At 42.1% G+C, this 26,221-nt stretch overlaps 1 protein-coding gene across 4 annotated transcripts in view; it reads right to left on the bottom strand.

Moving 5' to 3' along the window:
* Nucleotides 1-24,850, bottom strand: part of SMARCC1 (SWI/SNF related BAF chromatin remodeling complex subunit C1) — a 173,930-nt gene extending 149,080 nt beyond the window's left edge. For all 4 annotated transcript variants that reach the window (XM_077859077.1, XM_077859078.1, XM_077859079.1 and 1 more), the window contains exons 1-2: nt 24,641-24,850; nt 14,302-14,421 (exon numbers count right to left, since the gene is read on the bottom strand). In XM_077859077.1, coding sequence (XP_077715203.1) covers nt 14,302-14,421; nt 24,641-24,835 — 315 coding nt within the window. In that variant the 5' untranslated portion in view covers nt 24,836-24,850. The remainder of the gene's footprint in view (nt 1-14,301; nt 14,422-24,640) is intronic.
* Nucleotides 24,851-26,221: the final 1,371 nt, after the last annotated feature.

The following is a 26,221-nucleotide window of genomic DNA, read 5'->3' as shown; positions in this document are numbered from 1 at the left end:
GAGTATCTCTAAAAAAAAAACCCAAACTGGATTGATAAGATCTCTCAGCACCAGTAATCTCAGTAACTTACAAAACTATTACATGTTCTTAATGTAACAAAATTTGAAATTTATAATAAAAAACAATCATTCAATCATCTTTTGAAATAATAATGTAAGCCATTAGAAGTCAAATAGAAATTAGGAAATACTTTAGAAGCACTTGGGTGGCTCTGTGGGCAAAGCGTCTGCCTATGGTTCCCTGCCCAGGGGGGAGCCTGCTTCTCCCCCTCCCTGGCACTCGTGCTCACTCAAACAAATAAATAAAATATTGAAAGAAAGAAATTAGAAAACACTTTAGAACTAAAAGAGTGAAAAAAACATTACATCAAAATGTATGAGCCACAGCTGGATGCACAGGTTTTGGGTTTTTTTTAAGATTTTATATATTTATTTGAGAAAGATGGAGAAAGACCAAGAGAGAGAGAATACAAGCAGTGGGAGAAGCATACTCCCCGCTGAGCAGGGAGCCCAACACAGGACTCAATCCCAGGACCCTGGGATCATGACCTGAGCTGAAGGCAGACACTTAACCAACTGAGCCACCCAGGCACCCAAGATGTACATGTTTAAGAGAAAAAGGAATGCTGACCTCTACACCACATAATACACAAAGATCAATTCCAGATGGATTATATTGTAAAGGTAAAAGGCAAAACAACAAAGCTTCTATGAAAAACATAGAATATGACTTTGGAATTAAGCAAAGATTTTTTTTTAAAGATTTTATTTATTTATTTATTCATGAAAGACATACAGAGAGAGAGGCAGAGACACAGGCAGAGGGAGAAGCAGGCTCCATGCAGGGAGCCCGATGTGGGACTTGATCCCAGGACTCCAGGATCACACCCTGGGCCAAAGGCAGGCTCTAAACTGCTGAGCCACCCAGGGATTCCCTAAGCAAAGATTTCTTTAAGAGGGTATAAAAAGCATTACGTATGAAAAAAAAAATCTTATATATTAGTTTGTCAAAAATGGCCAAATTATAGCCCATAGGACAAACCCAGCCTGCTTCTGCTTATGTAAATAAAATTTTATTGAAAAAAAAATAATGCTCATTGTCTGAGGAGATGCTCACACAAGAGCAAAGATGAGAAGTTACAGCAGAGACTGCATATTTACTATTCACATATTTACCTTTAATAGATATTACAGATAAAGCAGTTTACCATTTGGTAAATGGTAATTTACCAGAAAAGTTTACTAATCCCTGCCCTATATTACAATTAAGAGCTCTGTTCAGGGGCATCTGAGTGGCTCAGTTGGTTAAGTGTCTGCTTTCAGCTCAAGTGATAATCTCAGGGTCCTGGGATAGAGCTCTACATCCAGCTCCCTACTCAGCGGGGAGTCTGCTTCTCCCTCTGCCCCTCCTCCCCACTTGTACTCTCTTCGCTCTCAAATATATAAGTAAAATCTTAAAAAAAAAAAAAAAAAATTTCTGTTCATCAAAAGACATCATCATGGTAATAAAAAGATAAGGCACCAAGAGGATATTTGCAATAAATATTTCTGACACAGGACCCATAACCAGAGCACATAAGAAAAACTCCTTTAAAAAAAAATGAGAAAGAAAAGAAACATGCCCACTCTTGGTGAGAATGCAAATTGGCACAGCCACTGTGAAAAAGAGTACAGAGGTTCCTCAAAAAGTTAAAAATAGAACTACCCTATATTGTCTGGTAATTCCACTATCGGGTATTTACCCAAAGAATACAAAAACACTAATCTGAAAGGATATATGCACCCCTGTGCTTATTACAGCATTACTTACAATAGCCAAATTATGGAAGCAGCCCTAGTGACCATCACTAGATGAATAAAGAAAATGTGGTGTGCGTGCATGCATACACACACACACACACACACCGGAATATTCAGCCATAAAAAAGAACAAAAAAATAATGAAATCTTGCCATTTGCAACAACAGGGATGGAGCTAGCAATTATAATGTTAAGCAAAATGTCTTTTTATTTAAGAAATATTTCTTTTATTTAAGAAATAAAACAAACAACAAAGGAAAAGACAGAGAGACAAGCCAAGAAACAGACTCTTAACTGTAGAGAACCAACTTATGGTTATCAGAGGGGAGGTGAGTAGGGAGATGGATGAAATAGGTGATGGGGATTAAGGAGTACAATTATCATGATGAGCAATTAATAACACAGAATTGTTGAATCACTATATTGTACACCTGAGACTAATAAAACACTGTATGTTATCGAATTAATCTTTTTTAATGAGAAAGATAAATGACTGGATTACAAAACAACGGGCAAAATATCTGAACAGGCACTTCAATAAAGAGAACTAGCCAAATGGTTAATGAATACAAAAGTGTGCTCAACCTCACAAGTCATCAGCAACTAAAGAAAAGGCAGTATCATGACAATCCACCCCAAAACTAAAATAAGAGGGCACCTGGGTGGCTTAGTTAGTGTCCAACTCATGATTTCAGCTCAGGTTTGATCTCATGAGATCAAGACCCACACTCAGTAGTAAGTCTGCTGGAGGTTCTCTCCCTCTCCCCTGCAGGGAGCCTGCCTCTCTTTCTGTGTCATCAATCAATCAATCAATCTTAAAAAAAATAAATCTTTAAAAAAAACCTAAAATAAGAAAACATACAAGCACCAGTGAGAAAGGAGAGAATTAGAACCCCTGTACATTGCTTGTGGGAGTATAAATTGGTACAATTGCTCTAGAAAATTAGCAGTATCTACCAAAGCTGAACATGTACATTCCATTACCCAGCAATTATATTCCTAGAAATATAAGAGAAATACTTAAGTTTACCAAAAGACATATACATACAAAAATATTCACAGTAACACTATTTATAATAGCGCTAAACTACAAATTACCCTAAAAAAAAAAAAATCAATAGCAGAATGGATAAATTCTGTCCTTTGTGGGAATGGAATATTCCCACAACGGAATACTATACAGCAAGAGTCGAAAATGCCACTCACTTCTTCAATTACACTTTTAATTGAACACAGTCACGCTTACTCGTTTAGATATTATCTTTGTTTTTACGTTGCAACAGAACTGATTAGTTTTGACTAAGTCTATATAGCCTGCAAGCCTAAAATACTTACCATCTGTTGCTTTTTTTTTTTTCTAAGATTTATTTATTTATTTATGATAGACATAGAGAGAGAGAGAGAGAGAGAGAGGCAGAGACACAGGAGGAGGGAGAAGCAGGCTCCATGCAGGGAGCCCAATGTGGGACTCAATCCAGGGACTCCAGGATCATGCCCTGGGCCAAAGGCAGGCGCTAAACCGCTGAGCCACCCAGGGATCCCCCCATCTGTTGCTTTAAGAAAAAATTTACCAACCCCTTAAACAGCAATGACATGAAGAAATTTCAACTCCAATAACAACATGGTAGAACTTAAAATTATGCTTGCCTATATGCTTCAAAAATTTAAGTCATGAATGACAAAAACAGGATGAACTAATTTTTTTATGATTTTATTTATTTATTCATGAGAGATACAGAGAGAGGGGCAGTGACACAGGCAGAGGGAGAAGCAGGCTCCATGCAGGGAGCCTGATGTGAGACTCAATCTCGGACCCCAGGATCACGCCCTGGGCCAAAGGCAGACACACTCAACCGCTGAGCCACCTAGGCATCCCCAGGACAAACTATTTCAAACTAAGACTAAAGAAATATAACTAAATAAAATGTGCAACTCTAGTTTGAATCTTTTTTTTTTTTTTTTAATTTTTATTTATTTATGATAGTCACAGAGAGAAAGAGAGAGTCAGAGACATAGGCAGAGGGAGAAGCAGACTCCATGCACCGGGAGCCCGATGTGGGATTCGATCCCGGGTCTCCAGGATCGTGCCCTGGGCCAAAGGCAGGCGCCAAACCGCGGCGCCACCCAGGGATCCCTCTAGTTTGAATCTTAAAGAGGACATTTTTGAGAAAATTTGTTGAAATGTAACGACTGATTATATAGTAAGTAACTGTACTGTTCCTCTCAACATTAAATTTCCTAAATTTGATCATAGTACTTCTAAGACAATGTTTTAAGGAGAGACCCCTTCAGCCTGAGTCTTTACAGCCACACCCTTCCTGCTAGATCAGATATCCTGGCCACCAGGAACTACCTTCTCAAGTGACTTCAAGAATTCAGTCATCGTGGTGACAGACTGGTGATCTGTCTTCGCAAGTCCCTTTATTCTTGCTTCTTAGACCTACATGCTAATCTTGGCTTTCACCCTTCCCTGTTCCAAAAAGTCCAATGATTTTGCACAATCTTAGCAGAATAATACTATTCTCAGATACAGGTCATAAAATACCCAAAGTTGGAGGAATCATCACGTTCACCAAATCCAACAGTTTTCTAATGTTTCTTTGCTACAGATAGAACTCCTTCAGGAGCAGAAAGCTCAAAAAGAAGTCTATCAGGAAAAACTGTTCAAAGTGAAAAACTTGAAAACCACAGATTCCTCTCAGATCTTCCCATTTATGCCTCTGTCCCTCAGTCACTCAGGTGCTCTGCAAAGAACAATCATAAAACCAAAGATTAGGTCCAACTCTTTTTTCTGAGAATTATAAGCCCCTTCTTATCAACTTCCTTCTCCCTAAAACTTATTTATCACAGAGCATGGTTTACTAAATCAAATGAAGGAAAGTGACTGCCAAAGTGACAGTCCTCTGACTCATATTCTTTCCATTATATCACACTGACCAAGTTCATGAGAATCTCTGCCATGAAGTCAGTCACACTTACTGGATAGAAATTCCAAAGTGTCAGAGAGAGATAGCCTATGGACTGTGACTCATCTAAAATGTTCCAAAAGAATACTAACCCAGTCCAAATACACAGCCTCATTTGTAGAAATGGCTTTGACAATAAATTTTATCTTCAAAGTATTTACATGTATTCCAAAATTATATATAAAAATGTGTTAAGCTCCTGTGACAGTTTGGAAATACGTTTTTTTTTTTTTTTTAAGATTTATTTAATTTATTTATTTATGATAGTCACACACACAGAGAGAGAGAGAGGCAGAGACATATGGAGAGGGAGAAGCAGGCCCCATGCACCAGGAGCCTGATGTGGGATTCGATCCCGGGTCTCCAGGATCGCGCCCTGGGCCAAAGGCAGGCGCTAAACCGCTGCGCCACCCAGGGATCCCTGGAAATACATTCTAAAAAATTTAACGCATGTCCCTGAATATAGATGTATCCATCTCAATGTTATCTCCTACTGAGAATTAATAATTGCACAAAGTTCTGATCATTGCTTTAAAATAAATCAGCAGTGTTTTACATTTTTGTAGATATTTCATGAAAAAAATAAATTTCACTAAGTATTGTTCATTTCTCTAATTTCATTAATAGCCCTTCACTCTTCCTGTCTTTGAGACAGTTACCAACATCACAAGGCATGTCAATCAATAAATACATACTAAACACCTGCAGTGAATAGGAAAACAAAGCAAATCTTATCAACATTTAATTGATAAAATTTGGCTTCAATTCAAAGGGCACTACAACATTTTGTTAGTCCTCAGATTACATAAAAATACAGTCTCAGATATGAGTTGAAACAAAACCTACCTCTTTGAAGCCTTCCGTAGGAGCTGGAAGTGATGGCTAACTAGTATAATAAACATTCAAATAGTGTGTCTACCTTACACCTATATTTTTACTTTTACCAAGAAAACTGCTAGAACAAGCTGGAATCTATTTTTCATAGTGGTGGTAGTGGTGTTTAAAGATTTATTTGAGGGATCCCTGGGTGGCGCAGCGGTTTGGCGCCTGCCTTTGGCCCAGGGCGCGATCCTGGAGACCCAGGATCGAATCCCACGTCGGGCTCCCGGTGCATGGAGCCTGCTTCTCCCTCTGCCTGTGTCTCTGCCTCTCTCTCTCTCTGTGTGTGACTATCAAAAATAAATAAAAATTAAAAATAAAAATATTTATTTGAGGGGATCCCTAGGTGGGTCAGTGGTTAAGCGTCTGCCTTCGGCGCAGGGCGTGATCCTGGAGTCCCAGGATCGAGTCTCACATCGGGCTCCCTGCATGAAGCCTGCTTCTCCCTCTGCCTGTGTCTCTGCCTCTCCCTGTGTCTCTCATGAATAAATCCAGATATACACCAACACATATCTGGTCAACATCCTTCCAACACACAATAACTCTAAAATAACTGGATATCCATACTGGGAAAAAAAAAAAAAAAGAGAGAGAGAATATTAGCCCTTACCCTCATACTACACATAAAAATTAACCAAAATATATAAAAACCTAAAAGTATAAAAATCTCTACAAGAAAATACAGCAAACAGGTTTGCCGCCTCTCCCACCAGCCCACTGAGCTGCAGCAGCTCTGGCGTGGGTTCCACGGCCCCGCACCCAGACTCAGCGCCCACGGTCACAACCCCCACAGCGCTGCTCACCCGGGGCACCGCTGCAGAGAACAAGGCCTGACCCGTGGGGACCGGGGGGGGGGAGGGGGGGGATGGGGGGGTTCCCGGGGCTGGAGCTGCGGCGGGGGCTGGAGAGCTGGCTGAGCACCCCCAGAGGGAGCCATGTCTAAGGGGGTTTACATACTGCTGAGCGCCGCCAACAGAGACCTGAACCCGGTGGTGTCCAGCACACCTCTAGTGGACTTCCAGATGCAGCTGGAGGACTATACATCTAGGATCCCAGATGCAGTGACTGGTTACTACCTGAATCATGCTGGCTTTGAGGCCTCGGACCCGCGCATAATTTGGCTCATCTTCCTAGCTGCCCAGAAATTCATCTCAGATATTGCCAACGATGCCCTACAGCACTGCAAAATGAAGGGCACAGCTTCTGGCAGCTCCTGAAGCAAGCGCAAGGACCACAAGTACACTCTACCATGGAGGACTTGACCCCTGCCCTCAGCGAATATGGCATATGGCATCAATGTGAAGAAGCCACACTACTTCACTTGAGCCACCCAACCTAAATGTACTTGTCTGTCCCCCTGTCCCCACCCCAGCCTGTTTTCATAATAAACTTTATTGTGACAGGCAAAAAATTTTAAAATGCAGCAAACAGTCTGTGACTTTCGGGTATGTAAAGGTTTTTCTGAACAAATCATAAAAATCAATAAATTGAACATCAAAATTTAAAACTTTTGTTCTTGGGAAAACACTGATAAGAAAAAAAAAGTCAGGGATCCCTGGGTGGCGCAGTGGTTTGGTGCCTGCCTTTGGCCCAGGGCGCGATCCTGGAGACCCGGGATCGAATCCCACGTCGGGCTCCCGGTGCATGGAGCCTGCTTCTCCCTCTGCCTGTGTCTCTGCCTCTCTCTCTCTCTCTGTGACTATCATAAATAAATAAAAAATTAAAAAAAAAAAAAAAAGTCAAATCTCAAGCTGGGAAGAAATATGTGCAGTAATATTATAAAGAACTTGTACGCAGAACATATAAAGATTTTTTAGAATTAAATTAAAAACAAAACTGCAGAAAAGAACACAGCAGGCCTGAGATTACTACCCTCAGACCTGTTTACCAATTGGCCCTTGGCTAGCATCTGGGAATCTGCCTCTAAGAGTATTCCTAGTCAACTGATAAGAAAGGTAATTCACTGAACCTAAAATATTTGCACAATGTTTTGTTTTTTTTTTTTTAAGATTTATTTATTCATGAGAGACACAGAGAAAGAGAAACAGGCTCCCCACAGAGAGCCTGATGCAGGATTCAATCCCAGATCCCAAGATCAGGCCCTGAGGTGAAATGAAGCCAGTCCCTCAACCGCTGAGCCACCGAGGCATCCCAACAATTTGGTTTGTTGATGAATGATGAATACTATTTTCCTTCTGGGGAGTCTGGAAGTTTAAGTATGTGCCAGGAAAAGGTACCAGCCCCCAATAAAATCCTTAGGCATGAGACTCTAACAGGCTTCCTTGGGCAGAAATTGCCTGTATGCTACTACATTTTCAGTGCTGGGAAATAATGCACTTTGTGTGACCCCTCACATAAGGAAGAGAGCATACAGGGACACCTGGGTGGCTCAGTGGTTGAGCATCTGCCTTTGGCTCAGGTTGTGATAAGGTCCTGGGATCAAGTTCTGCATCGGGTTCCCCTCAGGGAGCCTGCTTCTACCTCTGCCTGTGTGTCTCTGCGTCTCTCATGTCTTTTTAAGATAAATAAAATTTTTTTAAAAAAGGGGGGGAAAGCGAGCATACAGAAACCCATAGCATCAATTCCTCCAGGCTACACCTATGTCTTTTTCCCTTGTGACTAGGCTTTGTATATGTACTACACTGCAGTAACAAATCTTAGTTATAAGTACATGGAGCGCCTATCTGGCTTACCGGGAAAAGCATGCGACTCTTAATCTCTCAGGGTTGTGAGTTCCAACACCAGGTTGGGTGTAGAGATTGCTTAAGTAAGTAAACTTAAAAAAAAAAAAAAATCTTAATTATAAGTACAAGTATAGGCTGAGTTCCAGTAAGTCTTTCTAGTAAATCTCTGAAAGTGGAGTGGTCTTGGGATCAAATTAAAAAATTGTTTGAGGGATCCCTGGGTGGCGCAGCGGTTTAGCGCCTGCCTTTGGCCCAGGGCACGATCCTGGAGACCGGGATCAAATCCCACGTCGGGCTCCCGGTGCATGGAGCCTACTTCTCCCTCTGCCTATGTCTCTGTCTCTCTCTCTCTCTCTGTGACTATCATAAATTAAAAAAAAAAAAAAATTGTTTCAACAAGCAAAGGAAGACACACAAATGGTCAATAAGCACAGAAAAAGATGTTTAACATCAGTCATCAAGAAAATGAAAATTAAAAATAGGAGATTTCACTACATACCTATCAAAATGAATAAAATTATGAAGACTAATCATACCAACTGATGACAAGAATGCAAAGGAACCGGAACTATCATACACTACTACACTGCTAGATGGTATGTAAAGTGATACAAGCGCTTTAGAAAACAGGCTAGCAGTGTCTTCTAAAGTTAAATGCTACCAATCCTATGACCCAAACATTCCACTCCTGGGTTATTAACCTAGGAGAAATGAAAACACGTCACAAAAAGACTTGAATATTAATAACAACAGCAACTTTACTTACAAAGCTGTAAACAACCCAAATTCCCATCAAACAGTAAAAGGATAAATGAACTGTGGTTTATTGATACAATGGAATACTAATTAACAATAAAGAGGAAAAATAATACACAACACAGATGATGCACATCTCAAAATCCATTATGATGAGAGAAAGAACTGAGGCAGAAGTATACCCTGTGATTCTATTTATATAAATTTCATGAAGTTGTAAATAAATCTGTAGTGTCAATGGTTGCCAGGGGACTAGGGTCGGAGATGGACTTCAAAGAAACATCTGGGAATGATGGAAATGTTCATTACCTTGAACTCATCATATTTTCAATATGTACCTTTTATAATACATCAATCACATCAGTAAAATTGGAGGGAGAGGGCAGCCCAGGGCCTGATCCCAGAGACCCAGGATCGAGTCCTGCATTCGGTTCCCTATTTGAAGCCTGCTTCTCCCTCTGCCTGTGTCTCTGCCTCTCTCTCTTTCTCTCATGAATAAATAAATATTTTAAAAATAAATAAAGTTACACTCTGATTAAAAAAAAAAAAATCAGCCCAAACAGTGAACTCTTATACCAGTACTGCTTATTCAGAAAGAAAAAACAAAACACGTTTAAGGTTAAACAGCTGACATGTTTCACTAAAACATTCTTTGCTTTATAGTCTTTCTCATCCACTTTTACTTGACACCATTACACATTATATAATCCCTTTCATTTGGGAAAATGTTAAACATTATTTTAAGAAAAAGAGAAGTACATCTGGTCCCACTGGCACTAAGCCATGAATATTTTTATTTATGGCTTTTGCCTAAAAATATTCTTCCCTAGTCTTTAAAATCTTGAAAAAAATAATGGTTTCGTTCCCAAGAGTTAAATATCCCATAAATAAAGCCTCCTGTACATACTATTTTTTAAGACCACTCATACAATCCTAATTGGGAATATCAATATAATGTGAAACATTATATAGAACACTTCACGTAATGGTATCTGTAAATTTTATTCTAGATATTAATGTTACACTTTAAATAAAGTACAATCTATATGTGTTATGTTACAGTATTTTAAATGATAACTTCAACCAGTTTCTGATTTAATAATTCTAATCTAGTTCATAATATACAAGAATAAGAAATAAACTCTCATGTAATTAGAGGTAAAAGAACATGGAACTTTCCAATGATTCAGAAAAAAAATACACAGAGCAAAAGAGTAATAAAGCAAATGTAGTAAAATGTTAACAAGCAGGGATTCTAAATAAAGGGAAAATGAAAGTTCTTTGTACTATCCTTGCAAAATCTTTACTTTGAATTAATTTTAAACTTACAAAAGTTACCCAAAAAACATCAATTAGTCACACGGCTCAGAAAATGAAGTTACACTGATCATCCAATGCAGTAATCCCCATTACTAAACGAGCATGTACCTCCAGTATCTAAAAATTTATTCATAAAATGGGCTCCCTGGGTGGCGCAGCGGTTTGGCGCCTGCCTTTGGCCCAGGGCGCGATCCTGGAGACCCGGGATCGAGTCCCACGTCAGGCTCCCGGTGCATGGAGCCTGCTTCTCCCTCTGCCTGTGTCTCTGCTTCTCTCTCTCTCTCTGTGACTATCATCAATAAATAAAAATTAAAAATAAAAAAATAAAAAAATAAAAATTTATTCATAAATTATCCAAAATCTAAAAATTTATTCATAAATTATATACAGGTACTTACTACACTAATATATTACACACATATAACATAAATCACACATTAAAAAATATTTTAAAAGGACAAAGTTCTAAAGCAAATGCAAATAGAAGGTATGATCTTATTCCAACTATAATTTAACCAGTACCCAGTAACTCCCAAATCTTGTCCTCTAATTCAACCTATACTCTAAACTCCAGATCTCACTTCCTAGTAGCCTTAAGATTTCTAACTCCAAGTTGCCTGTCAGAGAACCAACCATGACACAGACTGAGTACCTTTCCACAGAAACCTGCTTTTATTCTGGCTTTCCCCTTAGTGCTAAAAGTGTCTGCTAAGTGTAGTGCCCCTAGTAAATTCTTTCTTTTTCCAGCCCTTATATTGCTCCCCCAAAATACTACTAAGTTCTGCTCCCTTGAGCTCTCAGTTCCTCTCTGTCCTTTCTAAATCCACTGCTTCCTCCATAGGGTGTCATCACAGTGGATTTTGAGAGCAGTTTCTTCATGGAGTATTTTCAAAGCCTCCAATCTCAACAGCTTCCAACCCATTCTTCACACTGAAGCCTGTAGGATTATTCTAAAACCCAAATTCAACTAAGCTACCTATTATTCTCTCCCTACTACTCTTCCCCATCGCTTTCAAGATAAAGGTCATACATCCAGCACAGTAAACCTGGCCTTTTACAACAGATTCTGGCACACTTCTCTGCTTATCTTCCTCAATTCTAATCTTGTTAAACTGTTGCAACTACCTGAAAGTACATTTTCTCAGGCCTTTATGCTTTTACATGTTGGTATCACTGCCTGAAAAATCCCATCCTTCATCATTTCCCTGAAGAACTCATGCTGAACTTTCAAGTCTCTAATTCAACGTTTCTTGAGATCACCAGGTAAGTCAAAGGCTCTATTCATTCACCTCATTCGAGTGTGTACCCCCTGAGGACAAAGACACTGTACTGTATTGCTCTTTAAATTCTCAGAATTTGATAAATAACCAAATGCTTAATACTTGCTGAGCTCATATCAGTGGGGGAAAAGAAGTACTTTTTAATAAATGTCACTGGGATAACCAGATAATTGTAAGAAAAAAGATCCAGATTCAGCTCACACTGAATACCAAGATAAATTCTAAATAGATGCACTGAATACCAAGATAAATTCTAAATAGATGAGAAGTGTAAAAAATGAAGCCATATTAGTACTAGAAGAACATCTGACAAAATTCCTTCATCGCCTACGAGGGAAGAAAGCTTTCTAACATGATTCAAAAAAGCCACAATTCTATGGGCGCCTGGCTGGCTCCATCAGTAGAGCATATGACTATTGATCTCAAGGTCATGAATACAAAAAAAAAAAAAAAAAAAAAACCAAAACAACACAATTCTATACCTGACTAAATAAAAATAAATGTCTGGATAGCAAAAATACCGTAAGCAAACTAACATTTACTGCAGAATCAGTAGAAAACATACTCTATCTCCTATCCTCAATTATACCTGAGATATCAATAGGTTGTTAAAATAGATCAGAAACAGGGATCCCTGGGTGGCGCAGCGGTTTGGCGCCTGCCTTTGGCCCGGGGCGCGATCCTGGAGGCCTGGGATCGAATCCCACGTCGGGCTCCCGGTGCATGGAGCCTGCTTCTCCCTCTGCCTGTGTCTCTGCCTCTCTGTCTCTCTCTGTGTAACTATCATGAATAAATAAATAAAATAAAAAAAAAAAAAGGAAAAGAAAAAAAAAAAAAAAAGGAAACATCTGAGATCAGGTAGCCCAGGTGGCTCAGGGGTTTAGCACCGCCTTCGGCCCAGGGCACGATACTGGAGAACCGGAATTGAGTCCCATGTCGGGTTCCCTGCATGGAGCCGGCTTCTCCCTTTGCCTGAGTCTCTGCCTCTCTCTCTCATTCTGTGTCTCTCATGAATAAATAAATAAAATCTTAAAAAAAAAAAAGAAGAGAAGAGAAGAGAAGAGAAGAGAAGAGAAGAGAAGAGAAGAGAAGAGAAGAGAAGAAAAGAAAAGAAAAGAAAAGAAAAGAAAAGAAAAGAAAAGAAAAACATCTGAGATTTTTAAAAGGTCTACCAATAAACTGCGAAACTGGAAACTGCAAAAACCCAAATCGGAGACTTGGAAGTAAAAATTATGAGAAAAGCTATGACAAGTACTTCCTGGAAGTCTAATGTTTGTACAGAGTTCAAAAATATAAATGAATATGAGACAGGAGAGAAGACTAACAGACTGAATGATCCTTGAGATAAAGAAACGTAACTGAGTCTTCAGATCATGACTTATAACTAGTCGTATTTCTGAATTGCAAAGATCAGTATTAAAAAGGGGAAAATCAAGTATCAAATTTTTCTCCACAAAATCAAATATTAAGGAAAGAACAAAACTGGGGCTCCCAGGTGGCTCAGCTAATTAAGCATCTGACTTCAGTTCAGGTCATGATCCCAGGGTAATGGGGTCAAGCCCCACATGGGGCTCCCTGCTTCTCCCTCTCGGTCTGCCCCTCCCCCAACTTGTGCTCCCCGCTCACTCTCTCAAACAAAACTCTTAAAAAAAAAAAAAAAAAAAAAACTCTTAAAAAAAAAAGGGGGGGATCCCTGGGTGGCGCAGCGGTTTAGCGCCTGCCTTTGGCCCAGGGCACGATCCTGGAGATCCAGGATCGAATCCCACGTCAGGCTCCCGGTGCATGGAGCCTGCTTCTCCCTCTGCCTGTGTCTCTGCCTCTCTCTCTCTCTGTGACTATCATAAATAAATAAAAATTAAAAAAAAAAAGGGGGAGGGACTCCTGGATGGGGCTCCCTGCGTGAAGCCTGCTTCTTCCTTTGCCTGTGGTTCTGCTACCCCCCCACCCCCCCCCCGCCGTGTCTCTCATGAATAAATAAATAAAATCTTTAAAAGGGGGCGGGGAGGGGAGTCGGAATAAAACGAGGGCACCTGGCTGGCCCAGTTCATAGATATATGATTCTCAATCTCCAGGTCATGAGTTCAAGCCCCACAGTGGGTGTAGAGATAACTAAAAAAGTTTTTTAAAACTTAAAAATAAAAAGGAAAGCAAAGAACAAAACTACATATTTCAGAAGGGAAAAAAAGCATAAACTAGTATTTGTACACCAAACCAAACTATCAAAGTATCAACTGCAAGGACAACAATTATATTTTCACACAAGCTTGAACAATCTCACCTACAAAAGATAAAAATTCCACAAAAAAGTATCCTAGCCACAAGAATTGAATCAGGAGAAAGAATGGAGAAGACCTGGTATAGTAGAGACTATAAGGAAACTACAACATAGTAAAATGTTAACAGTTGAGTCTATAAATAGTTGTAATATTTAATGCAAATGTTAAATGACTTCTGAAAGTGGAGTTCCTACACTTAAAAAGCAATGATAGTCTATAGCTTAAACTCCGTTGAGGCTCTTTGTTTATTCTACAGGATAGTAGCAGTAAAGAGCTATAGGCTGCACTCGAGAGGACAGAAACTGCAGATTCCCCAATTATTCTAAGCTCATGTACTTACCGGGAGTTTGGTGAAGGCCGGATTGGTGACATGCTTCCCAAAGGCATCTTCCTGGAACTGAAGAAGCTGTACCACTAGCCCAGCCAGTGTTTTATTGGTAGGAGCATCCGCATGAACATACTGCAAGACAAAGATGAGGACTCAAAAACTGGGATAATCGTGCCGAAGAGCATGTTAGCTTACTTCCTGTTACCTCCTAAGCCAGGTGACAGATTTGCAGAGGTCTGAACCATGGTCTCTGCTGTAAAGGAGCTTACAAAAACAAATGCTGAGGGCAGTGGGGGACAGATAACTCATCTCTTCAGTTAACAGGTTTCAGAGAGAGAAACCATGTCCAAGCAATGAATCCAAGTCATCTCGTATGCACCTGGACCTAAAGTAGATGGTGAGATCCTGAACTTCAAACTTGAACATAATACTGTAACCAGGGATCCCTGGGTGGTTTGGTGCCTGCCTTTGGCCCGGGGCGCGATCCTGGAGTCCCGGGATTGAGTCCCGCGTCGGGCTCCCTGCATGGAGCCTGCTTCTCCCTCTGCCTGTGTCTGTGCCTCTCTCTCTCTGTATGTCTATCATAAATAAATAAATAAATCTTTAGGAAAAAAAAATACTGTAAACAGGTGAGACCTATTAGCAAATGCATTTTGTATGTGGGATGACTATAAATAACTTGTAGCCAGAAAGCAGACTGTTCTGTTTTTAAAACAGGCCTACAAATGTATTTGGTACCCCATCAAGAAGTAGGGTGTATGCCCTCTTTTGCTGAATCAAGACCATCCTTAATTATTAACTTGTAACCATTAGAATGGGGGGAGAGAGGGGATCCCTGGGTGGTGCAGCGGTTTAGTGCCTGCCTTTGGTCCAGGGCGCGATCCTGGAGACCCGGGATCGAATCCCACATCGGGCTCCCGGTGCATGGAGCCTGCTTCTCCCTCTGCCTGTGTCTCTGCCTCTCTCTCTCACTGTGTGCCTAACATAAATAAATAAAAATTAAAAAAAAAAAAATGGGGGGAGAGGGGTTTGATGCTGGGGTACCTCTGGGGATAAGTCAAAAGCTTCCATATAGTCCTTTGAGGGTACTTACCTTTGGAGTCCTGAACTACCTTGAGGCCACCATACTTTGAGGAACCCAGACTACATGGAGAAGCCAGATGCTATAGCCACAAGCCCCAGCTGATGCCCCATTGATAGTATAACCATCAGACACTTGAGTAAAGATGGTTCCAGATGATTCCATCCCAAGGTGTCAAGTTATGCCCAATTATCAAATCTTCCCAGTCGAAATCCTAGACACAGTTCTCAGAGACAACTGACCCCACTGTACACTTCCAAATTCCTAACACAAAGAAACTTTGAGCACAATAAAAGGGTTGTTTTATGTCAAGAAATTTGGAATATCATAAAATGGTTTATATGTGTACTTAAAAATGGTTAGGGGGCAGCCCGGGTGGCTCAGCGGTTTAGTGCCACCTTCGGCCCAGGGTGTGATCCTGGGGACCTGGGATCGAGTCCCACGTCAGGCTTCCTGCATGGAGCCTGTTTCTCCCTCTGCCTGTGTCTCTGCCTCTCTGTTTCTCTCATGAATAAATAAAATCTTAAAAAAAAAAAAAAAAGGTTACAATAGTAAATTGTTACTTTTTTACTACAATAAAAACATTTTTTTTTAAACAAATATATGTGAAAACTTATCCACACTAATGCCGAAAATGTCCCTTCAGAATGTCCCTTCAGACACGGTCTGAACTGTTTCAGGCAGTTCAGGTCTGAACTGAAACAGGCTGCCCTGTTTTTCAAACTTTTTAAAAGTTGATTTAAAAACCTTATAGTTGGGGCACCTGGGTAGCTCAGTCTGCCTTCAACTCAGGTCGTGATCAGGTTCCCTGCTCAGCAGGGGAGCCTGCTTCTCCCTCTGCCACTCCCCCTGCTTGTGCTCTCTCTCGCTCGCTCAAATAAATAAAATAAGGGCAGACCAGGTGGCTCAGCAGTTAAGTGCTGCGCCTTCAGTCCAGGGTGTGATCGTGGAGACCAGGAATCGAGTCCCACGTCCGGCTCCCTGCGTGGAGCCTGCTTCTCCCTCTGCCTGTGTCTCTGCCTTTGTCTCTCATGAATAAATAAATAAAATCTTTTAAAAAGAAAAAAAAAAAATTGGGACGCCTGGGTGGCTCAGCGGTTGAGCGTCTGCCTTCAGCTCAGGGCATGATCCTGGAGTCCCGGGATCGAGTCCCACATCGGGCTCCCTGCATGGAGCCTGCTTCTCCTTCTTCTTCTTCCTCTCCCTCTCCCTCTGCCTATGTCTCTGCCTCTCTCTCTCTCTGTCTCTCAGGAATAAATAAATAAAATCTTTAAAATAAAAAATGTTCAATATCACTTTGGAAAGCCAATATATTCAGTACATTTTTTTAAACCTCCAATTTTGAGCAAGAAAAACATCTATACATCCTTGAAACTGAAAAGATAACAAAAGATAAAATGAATGTTTCTTCCTAGAACAAACCTCTTTCCCAGTATCATCCAACATTTCATGATTAATGTGGTAGGTTTCCACTACAAAAAAAATAATTTTTAAGTGATTTATATACATAGCAAAATGATATTGGCTGCACACTGTACTCTTAACAGATTGAGTGGCTCTCAATTTGTACTACTGCCAAGCAAAGATAATGCAGGATTTAAAAAGGCAATTCTTCTTAAAGGTTAGTATCCTCCCAAATTTTATTTATTCAAGTGCACTAGCTTTCTACTCTAAATGAAACAGTCAGCATGCATTCACTTTGCTAAAGACTGGTATTTTGTTGGAATGCTTTATATTACATGGTAAAATCCAGCCCACTGCCTGCTTCTCTGTGACCCAAACAAGAATTATTTTTACATTTTAAATGGATGGAAAGAAATTTTCATTCATTCATTCATTCATTTCATTGAGAGAAAAAGAACATGAGCAGGAAGAAGAGGGAGAGAGAATCTCAAGCATACTCCTTGCTAAGCCCGGAGCCAACACAGGTTGTAGATCTCACAACCCCTAAAACCATGACCTGAACTGAAACCAAGAGTCAGACATTAAACCACTAAGCCACCCAGGAGCCCCTAAATAAATTCTTTTTTTTAAGATTTTATTTATTCATGAGAGACACACAGAGAGAGGAGGCAGAGACACAGCAGAGGGAGAAGCAGACTCCAAGCAGGGAGCCCAACATGGGACTCAATCCTGAACCCCAGGATCACACCCTGGACTGAAGGCAGCACTAAACCGCTGAGCCACCCAGGCTGCCCCCTCTAAATAAATTCTTAAAAAAAAAAAAAAAAAAAAAAAAGATTTCATAACACATGAGTATTATATGAAATTCAAATTTCAGGGTCCATAAAGTTTTATTAAAACAGGCACACTCAAAAGAAAAAAAAAACCGGCACACTCATTATACACTGCCTATGTATAACAGCAGAGTCAAGTAGTTCCAACTGAGATGGCATGACCTGCAAAGCCTAAAATCTTTACTCTCCTGCACCTTATAGAAAAAGTCTGCTTATTCCTGTTCTAGACCCCTCCTTTTTCATCCTTCCAAAAAGTTTTCTTTTATATTATGGGTGTTCCGTGAAAACACATTTCCATAGGCCACAAAGTAAAACACTGATACCAGATACCAGGCAAAAAATGGAAACGAACTTCATACAATTGTCAGTTCTATTGACCTAAATAATGTTTTTCAAATTTTAGACCCACTCCCAGAGTTTCTAATTCAGTAAGTCAGGCCCAAGAATTTACATTTCTAACAAGTTCTAGGTGACACAACTAGAGTGGGAACCCACTTTAAGAACCACTAAAATTTTAAAAATCTGTTTCAGGGCAGCCCTGGTGGCACAGCGGTTTAGCGCCGCCTGCAGCCCGGGGTGTGATCCTGGAGACCCGGGATCGAGTCCCACATAGGGCTTCCTGCATGGAGCCTGCTTCTCCCTCTGCCTGTGTCTCTGCCTCTCTCTCGCTCTCTCTGAATGAATAAATAAATAAATCTTAAATAAATAAAAACCTGTTTCAGGTATTACTATACATCTTAAAGAATACGATTTATTATAATTTAAAAGTTAAAGGGGGGATCCCTGGGTGGCGCAGCGGTTTGGCGCCTGCCTTTGGCCCAGGGCGCGATCCTGGAGACCCGGGATCGAGTCCCACATAGGGCTTCCTGCATGGAGCCTGCTTCTCCCTCTGCCTGTGTCTCTGCCTCTCTCTCGCTCTGAATGAATAAATAAATAAATCTTAAATAAATAAAAACCTGTTTCAGGTATTACTATACATCTTAAAGAATACGATTTATTATAATTTAAAAGTTAAAGGGGGGATCCCTGGGTGGCGCAGCGGTTTGGCGCCTGCCTTTGGCCCAGGGCGCGATCCTGGAGACCCGGGATCGAATCCCAAGTCGGGCTCCCGGTGCATGGAGCCTGCTTCTCCCTCTGCCTGTGTCTCTGCCTCTCTGTGTGTGACTATCATAAAAAAAAAAAAAAAAGTTAAAGGGGCTACTGGGTAGATCAAACAGTTAAGTGTCTGATTTAGGCTCAGGTCATGATCTGGGATCCTGCCATCCAGCCCCAAGGCAATTTGCTTCTCCCACTCCCCCTGCCCTCCCAGAACCCCCCCCCCTTTCTCTGTCTCATTCTCTAATAAATAAAATCTTTAAAATTTAAAAAAATAAAAGTTAATAACCAGTTAAATATTTTTAAATGTTGAAAGCCACTTACCTAACCCTCTCCTATAATATATTGCTAATTCCCACAAAAACTATTAAGTTTACTTTTTTAAGGACTATACATTTACAAGTGACAATTCAGTATCTGTTTTTTTTTTCCAATTTACTCAACATAGTAAATCTTTTTTTTTTATTTTTTTTTTATTTTTATTTATTTATGATAGTCACAGAGAGAGAGAGAGAGGCGCAGAGACACAGGCAGAGGGAGAAGCAGGCTCCATGCGCCGGGAGCCCGATGTGGGATTCGATCCCGGGTCTACCAGGATCGCGCCCTGGGTCAAAGGCAGGCGCCAAACCGCTGCACCACCCAGGGATCCCAACATAGTAAATCTTTACTAAGTAATACTCAGTAATCTGTAGCACTCACATAATATAATCTTTACCAAATTCTTCAAATGTATCCTACAGAACTGAGAAATACAAAATATATATATCCACAAGATAACTTTATTATCTTTATAATAATAAGTTTGTCAAAGAGGTCATATAAGGTACTGCAATATTTTTGTACACAGCAAAGCAACATGAAAATTAAAGCCCGGGCAGCCCGGGTGGCTCAGCGGTTTAGCGCCACCTTCGGCCCAGGGCATGATCCTGGAGACCTGGGATCCAGTCCCACATCGGGCTCCCTGCATGGAGATGCTTCTCCCTCTGCCTGTGTCTCTGCCTCTCTCTCTCTCTCTCTCTCTCTTTCTCTGCCTCATAATAAAATCTTTTAAAAAAAAAAAAGGAAAGAAAATTAAAGCCTAACTTTTCAATTTTTCAGATACCTGTAGATAACTAACAATGCCAAATCCTTAAACTGAAAATGACATCATCTTAGAGGAAGTCTGTTCAGTAAAAACCAAATCAACCCTTTAGGCAAAAACTAAATTTAGCAACTGCTATATACATAGCTTCATATATATTCTAAATTTCACTACTATGCATGTTTCATTTGATATACCGTCATTCAGAATATAAAAACATGTAAAAGGTTTCATGTAGACAACCTTACAGTTTCAGAATAGAGATGGCCAGTTTCAAAGTTCAGTCAAATTTTTATTTACAAAATATTTAACCTTCGTTACTTTTTCCAAATCCCCCACAAAGTTACCAAACATGGAAAACATGACATTTTTGGGATGCCTGGGTGGTTTAGCGGTTGAGCATCTGCCCTCCAGCTTAGGACGAGATCCTGGAGCCCCAGGATGGAGTCCCACATCCGGCTCCCAGCATGGAGCCTGCTTCACCCTCTGCCTGTGTCTCTGCCTCTCTCTCTCTCTCTCTCTCTCTCTGTTTCTCATGAATAAATAAATAAAATCTTAAAAAAAAAAAAGAAAGAAAAAAGATGACATTTTCAATTCATAAATGAACTATGACATTAATGTATTAGTGTAAACTATACGTCATGGCCACTCAAAAGGCAGCCAAAGTATGACTATAGGGTTTTTTTATTTTTCAAGATTCTATATTTTTCAAGATTTTATTTATTTATTCATGAGAGACTCAGAGAGAGACAGAGAGAGGCAGAGGGAGAAGCAGGCTCCATGCAGGGAGCCCGACGTGGGACTCAATCCCAGGTATCCAGGATCAGGCCCTGGGCTAAACGTGGTGCTAAACCGCTGAGCCACCTGGGCTGAGCCCTGCTGAGCAGGAAACCTGATCACAACCTGAGTTGAAGGCAGACTGAGCTACCCAGGTGCCCCAACTATAAGGTTTTTAAGTCAACTTTTAAAAATTCAAAATATTAACATTCTATTTAACCACTAAGAATAAAGCAAGTTGACCATAGGATATAGGCAAAACTATCATTACTGCCTCAAATTTACATAACCCCATTTTCAACAAGTATCTCATTTGATACAGTCCTATGGAAGTCAATATTACTCTCAATTTACATATGGAAAATTAAACAAGAATCAAGTAATCCTGGGACACCTGGGTGGCTCAGTGGTTGAGCGTCTGCCTTCGGCTCAGGGCATGATCCTGGGATCCGGGATCAAATGCCGTATTGGGCTTCCTGTGGGGAGCCTGCTTCTCCCTCTGCCTGTGTCTCTGCCTCTCTCTCTGTCTCTCTCTGCCTCTCTTTCTGTGTGTCTCTCATGAATAAATAAATAAATCTTTAAAAAAAAAAAATAAAAGAATCAAGTCATCTGCTCAAGGATATCACCAATAAGCAACCAAGAGTACTGAATTCACATTTTTCAAAGTGTAACACTCATTCACCATCCTATGGTGATAAAATAGAGCTCATTCAATGGCTTCCAAAAACATTACCTTAAATATGAAAGGTTCCGGGACACCTGGGTGGCTCAGCGGTTGAGCGCCTGCCTTCGGCTCAGGGAATGATCCTGGAGTCCCAGGATGGAGTTCCGCATCGGGCTCCCTGCATGGAGCCTGCTTCTCCTTCTGCCCATGTCTCTGCCTCTCTGTATCTCCCATGAATAAATAAACATAAAAGGTTCTTGGGACGCCTGGGTGGCTCAGCGGTTGAGCATCTGTCTTTGGCTCAGGGCGTGATCCTGGAGTCCCTGGATGGAGTCCCACATCAGGCTCCCTGCATGGAGCCTGCTTCTCCCTCTGCCTGTGTCTCTGCCTCTCAAAAAGCATTCCCCTCTCCTCCCTTCTATGTTACGGAGCCACATTTATCAACAAACTTAAATGAAGATATTCCTAGACTCGTTAGTCTGTTCCTTCACTGAACAAACGGACTGAGCACTAACTAAGGACACGTAGAAAACAACAAAAAAAATTTCTCTTTTAATCTGAAACCATATGAATTTTACAAGTAGGTGTCTATGTCCACCTTTACCACCACATTTTCTGCTACCTTCCACTGTGTTCCATGAGGAGAAGGATCATGTGTAGCAAAAAAAAAAAAAAACTGGGGCACTGGGGCTCTGGGGCCAGGAAGACCTTCATTGAATTCCAAATTTGCCACTCCTAATTGTAACTTAGAGAAATCATGCATATCTGGAGTCTCAGGTTCCGCTCATTTGTAAAATGAAATAAATATTACTCACGACCATTGTAAGAATTTGAGTTATGGTTTAAGTGCCCAGATACGTTTAGACGCCCAGTTGTTCATGGAATGCATGGATAAGCCCACTAATAAAAGTGGGATTACCAACAATGTGTTTATTTCATTCAGTTGCTGAGACTTATGAATATAAAAATGCAGTATTAAATGCAACAAAAAGTTTAGTTAATAGCCATCAATGTGTACACCGAGTGGACATATACATATTGCATCCTGGTTAGGTTCGCCATTCCAATACCACTCTGTGAGGCTGATAGGATTCTGTCTCTCAGGCATGAGGAATATACAATTCTGAATTTGAGGAAGCCCAAGAAATATACCCTGGCCTTAGGAAATCCTGAGAAATCAAACCTAACCTTCACTTTAAGGCCTGAAGAACACTGAGCCAACATTTGCCCAATGGCATCAACACTCTGGGACAAATCCCTCGGTCAGCCTCAGAAACAATTCCTCACACACCAAACAAACCCATTCAAGCCGACAAGGGCCCTCTTCAAATTGGGCCCGAAAAGGGACGCCTGGGATCCCTGGGTGGCGCAGTGGTTTGGCGCCTGCCTTTGGCCCGGGGCGCGATCCTGGAGACCCAGGATCGAATCCCGCATCGGGCTCCCGGTGCTTGGAGCCTGCTTCTCCCTCTGCCTGTGTCTCTGCCTCTCTCTCTCTCTCCGTGTGACTATCATGAATAAATAAATTAAAAAAAAAAAAAAAAAGAAAAGAAAAGGGACGCCTGAGTGGCCCAGTCTCTGGCTCAGGGAATGATCCCACATGGGGCTCCCTGCAGGGAGCCTGCTTCTCCCTCTGCCTGTCTCTGCCTCTTTCTCTGAATAAATAAATTTTTTAAATCTTAAAAAAAAAAAAAAACTTGGAAATTGAGCCCAAACAGATGCACAGAGTTTGGAGAGGTAGAAATGACTATTTCTCTTTCTCCTCCCTAATATCCAAAGGAATATTCCTCATTTCTGCTAAAACCACATTGATAAACTAATAGCTATATGTCAATTAAATCTCAATAAAAAAATCCAGACTGGGGGAGGGGGAAGGCCACATTAAGGTACACTGAATTTAAAACCCAAAGCTTTGGCTGAAGGGCACTGATAAAAATAATACTTTCGAAACATATATATATTCAATTCCCTTAGCCACTTCTAGAAGCTCTGTTGCAGATGTTTAAAAAAAAAAAAAGTGACCAATTTATGTAAGAGAGCAATATTCTTGTCTACCTAATGTGCGGATGAGAAAAAATTGGCAATTCCAAACGTGACGGCAAAGTTTGAGGGCAAAAAAAGTCAAAACAGCTAAAAATATATCGTAAATAAAAATGTCTCTCACTTCCTAAAACTTCAGTAAGAAAGTCATTTCCGAGAGTACCACAGGGGAATGTCAAAAGAACCCAAGATCCTGCCCCTGCGTACCAATCTCTAGAAACAGACAAACTCCACTGCGCTGCACAACTCAAATGAATAGGTTTTCTAGACTACTTCATCTTTTCATTCACTGAACGAGAATTTACTAAGCAACTACTAAGGGTGAGGCAAGGAGTACCAGTCACGCGGGGGGTGGGGGGGATGGGGGGGATGGGGGGTGGGCAATGCAGTGAAGAGGCGGGACAAGTTCCTTGCCCCAGTGCTATGGTTCTCAATGGGACAAGTATGGAACTTTAAAAGGGTGTTCGGAAATCTGGGGCAGAGGAGGTATTTTGGGCTGTCTGCTTCATTACACCTTCTAAAAGAGTCATTCCTATGTATCTACAAGGGGAAGTTAAAAAACACTCGTTATAAATAAAAGGTTAAGTCACAACTTTCAATACCACTGACTCAACGGAACTTACCACCCAAGAGTTAAGAGAAACAGCTAAATGAGAAAAAAAAAAAAAAATCTCACAAAGTGGTACAAAGAAAATCAAGGTGATGTGAAGTGCGCCAGTCTAGTATAAATGGGGCTCTCAGGGAAGGCCTCACTGAGAAACTCATTAGGTACCAGTGAACGTTCCTTCTTGTACTCACACTACCCAGAACTAAAAGTATAATAGGGTAAAAACTGTCGTGTTTTTTTTTTTTTAATATCCGTGCTTCGTCAATACTATCATCCATTATATTGGCCTGCTGTTAACTTCCGAGTACAATCGTCTAGTCGTTCTTCACCGAGCCAACAACAGGTAGTAGAACCTTAGCTACCTCACTTGACTTTGAAGACGTCTCTAAACAAAACTTGAAGCTGCTCTTACGACACTAGCTCGGACAGTTTGTAATAATCACTGTTCGCACACCCAATGCAGCTAACAAAAGAGATTCACGCCCTCCGGTTTGCTGAGCTCGAGATGCTCCGGCACCCCGGGGTGAGCTGGGGGGGGGACTCCCGCCCGCAGCGCGGGGGCTCCCAGAGGCCTGGCCCCAGGGGCCCGCCGGTGCAGCCCGGGGCGCGCGGGCGCCGAGAGCGGACGGCGGGGGCGTGGCGGGCCCGGCGCCTGCCTTTGTTGTCCCTCGTGGCGCGCGGGGGGGAGGGGCGGCCCGAGGCCCGCGAGGCCAGTAGCTGCGCCCGGCTCCCGTCGCGTGGCCTCCCGGCCCCCACGGGCGCGCGTACCCACCTTCTTGTAGTGCTTGCCCAGCCAGACCCGCACCGAATCCAGCTGGGACACCGTCTCCGGGCTCTCCCAAAACTTGCTGGCCGGGCCACCGTCCTTCCGCCGATAAACCGCCAGGCCCGCGGCCGCCGCCGCGCCTCCTGCGCCCGCGGCGCCCGCCGCCGCCCCCAGCCCGCCGCCGCCCGCCGCCGCGGCCATCGTCGCCGTCCGTCGTCCCCACCGCCCGGCCCGCCCCGGCCCTCGCGGCGTTCCCCGTTCGCACCCGCGCGCGCGCGCAGCCGCCGCTGCCGCCTCCCGGCCCCGCCCAGCCAACCCCCTTCCGGCGCGGAGGGCCGGCCACGCCCCTTCTCGGGACCCGGTCCCTAACTGAAGAGGGCACGCGCGCACGCATGCGCAGCACGGCGCCGGGCGGAGTCGGGTCCTGCGCTTGCCCCCGCCTCTTCCGCCTGACGAGGCCGGCTGCGCGGTTTCTCCGCTGCTCGCTCTGGGCCTCTGCGGGGTCGTGCAGGACCAAAGTTCCTGCATCCCGTCAACCACTGCACGGGGATCCTGTGTCCTGCCCTGCCACCGCCGGAGAGGAAAGACCTGGAGTGAGAAATTCCGAGGGGGAAGCCCGTTTAGGGTGTCGAGTGCTGGCCGAGGATGGGGAACCTGCGCCTGCTTCCCCACTGCCCCCGACCTTCTGCAAGGCGTGGTCGCGTAGCCTTTGTAAGCATCCACCTGGGCGCACCGCCCGGAGCTGCTGCTGCAGCGCACACCTTCCTCCCCGTGGTGGCTCCAGCCACGCCAGCTCTTTACTGCCTCAGGGCCCTCGCACCAGCTGTTCCCGCAACCGGGACAGCTCTTCCCCTATGACTGACACTTTGGCGCTTTCAAATTCATAGTTTAAAGATGCTTCAGAAAAAAAAAAAAAAACAAAAACAAACAAACAACGAACCCTGACTGTACAGTCTTAAGCAGCTAATCATACTCAACATTCTCTGTGTAGCGCTCTCCCTACGACCTGGGATTTTTCTTATTTTCTTATCCACATCCATTCCGTGAGAACCTAATCGTGACTTGTTCACGGGTGTACTTTAAGTGCTGGAAACAGAGCCTGTTATCTAATAATGTTCCATAAATATTCGATGAATAAGTGAATGAATGACCTGTGGAGGAGTACAAAGATTTTAAATTATTAACAAAGTAGGATTGGCCATTATGGCGTTATAAGCATTATATCATATAACACCAGAACAGCAGGTGACTAATTGCTTGTGAGAAAGCCGTGAGCTTTTGAGACCAGCTTTTAAGAATGAAGAGTATGATCAGGAAGGAAAGAACAAAAAAAAAAAAAAAAGGAAGGAAAGAACATTTCAGACCCACAAAAACAAATGGGTCTGAGGCTTTAAACTGTGAAATAAGCTGGGTGAAACCCTCCTTGAGCCCGTTGTGACCGTAAATTTTGACTTTATCCTGTAAGCATTAGGAAACCAGCTGGAGCAGAGAGAATGAGATGATCAAATCTATAAATTAGGAAGATAACAGTTGCAAGTGTGAATGATATATTAGAGGAAGATTTTTTTTAAAAAAGATGAGCTGATA

The sequence above is a fragment of the Canis aureus genome, chromosome 19 (genome assembly GCF_053574225.1).
Source record: "Canis aureus isolate CA01 chromosome 19, VMU_Caureus_v.1.0, whole genome shotgun sequence".
NCBI lineage: Eukaryota > Metazoa > Chordata > Mammalia > Carnivora > Canidae > Canis > Canis aureus.
Note: the sequence above shows the minus strand (reverse complement) of the source record. Positions and strands in the feature narration are given on the sequence as shown.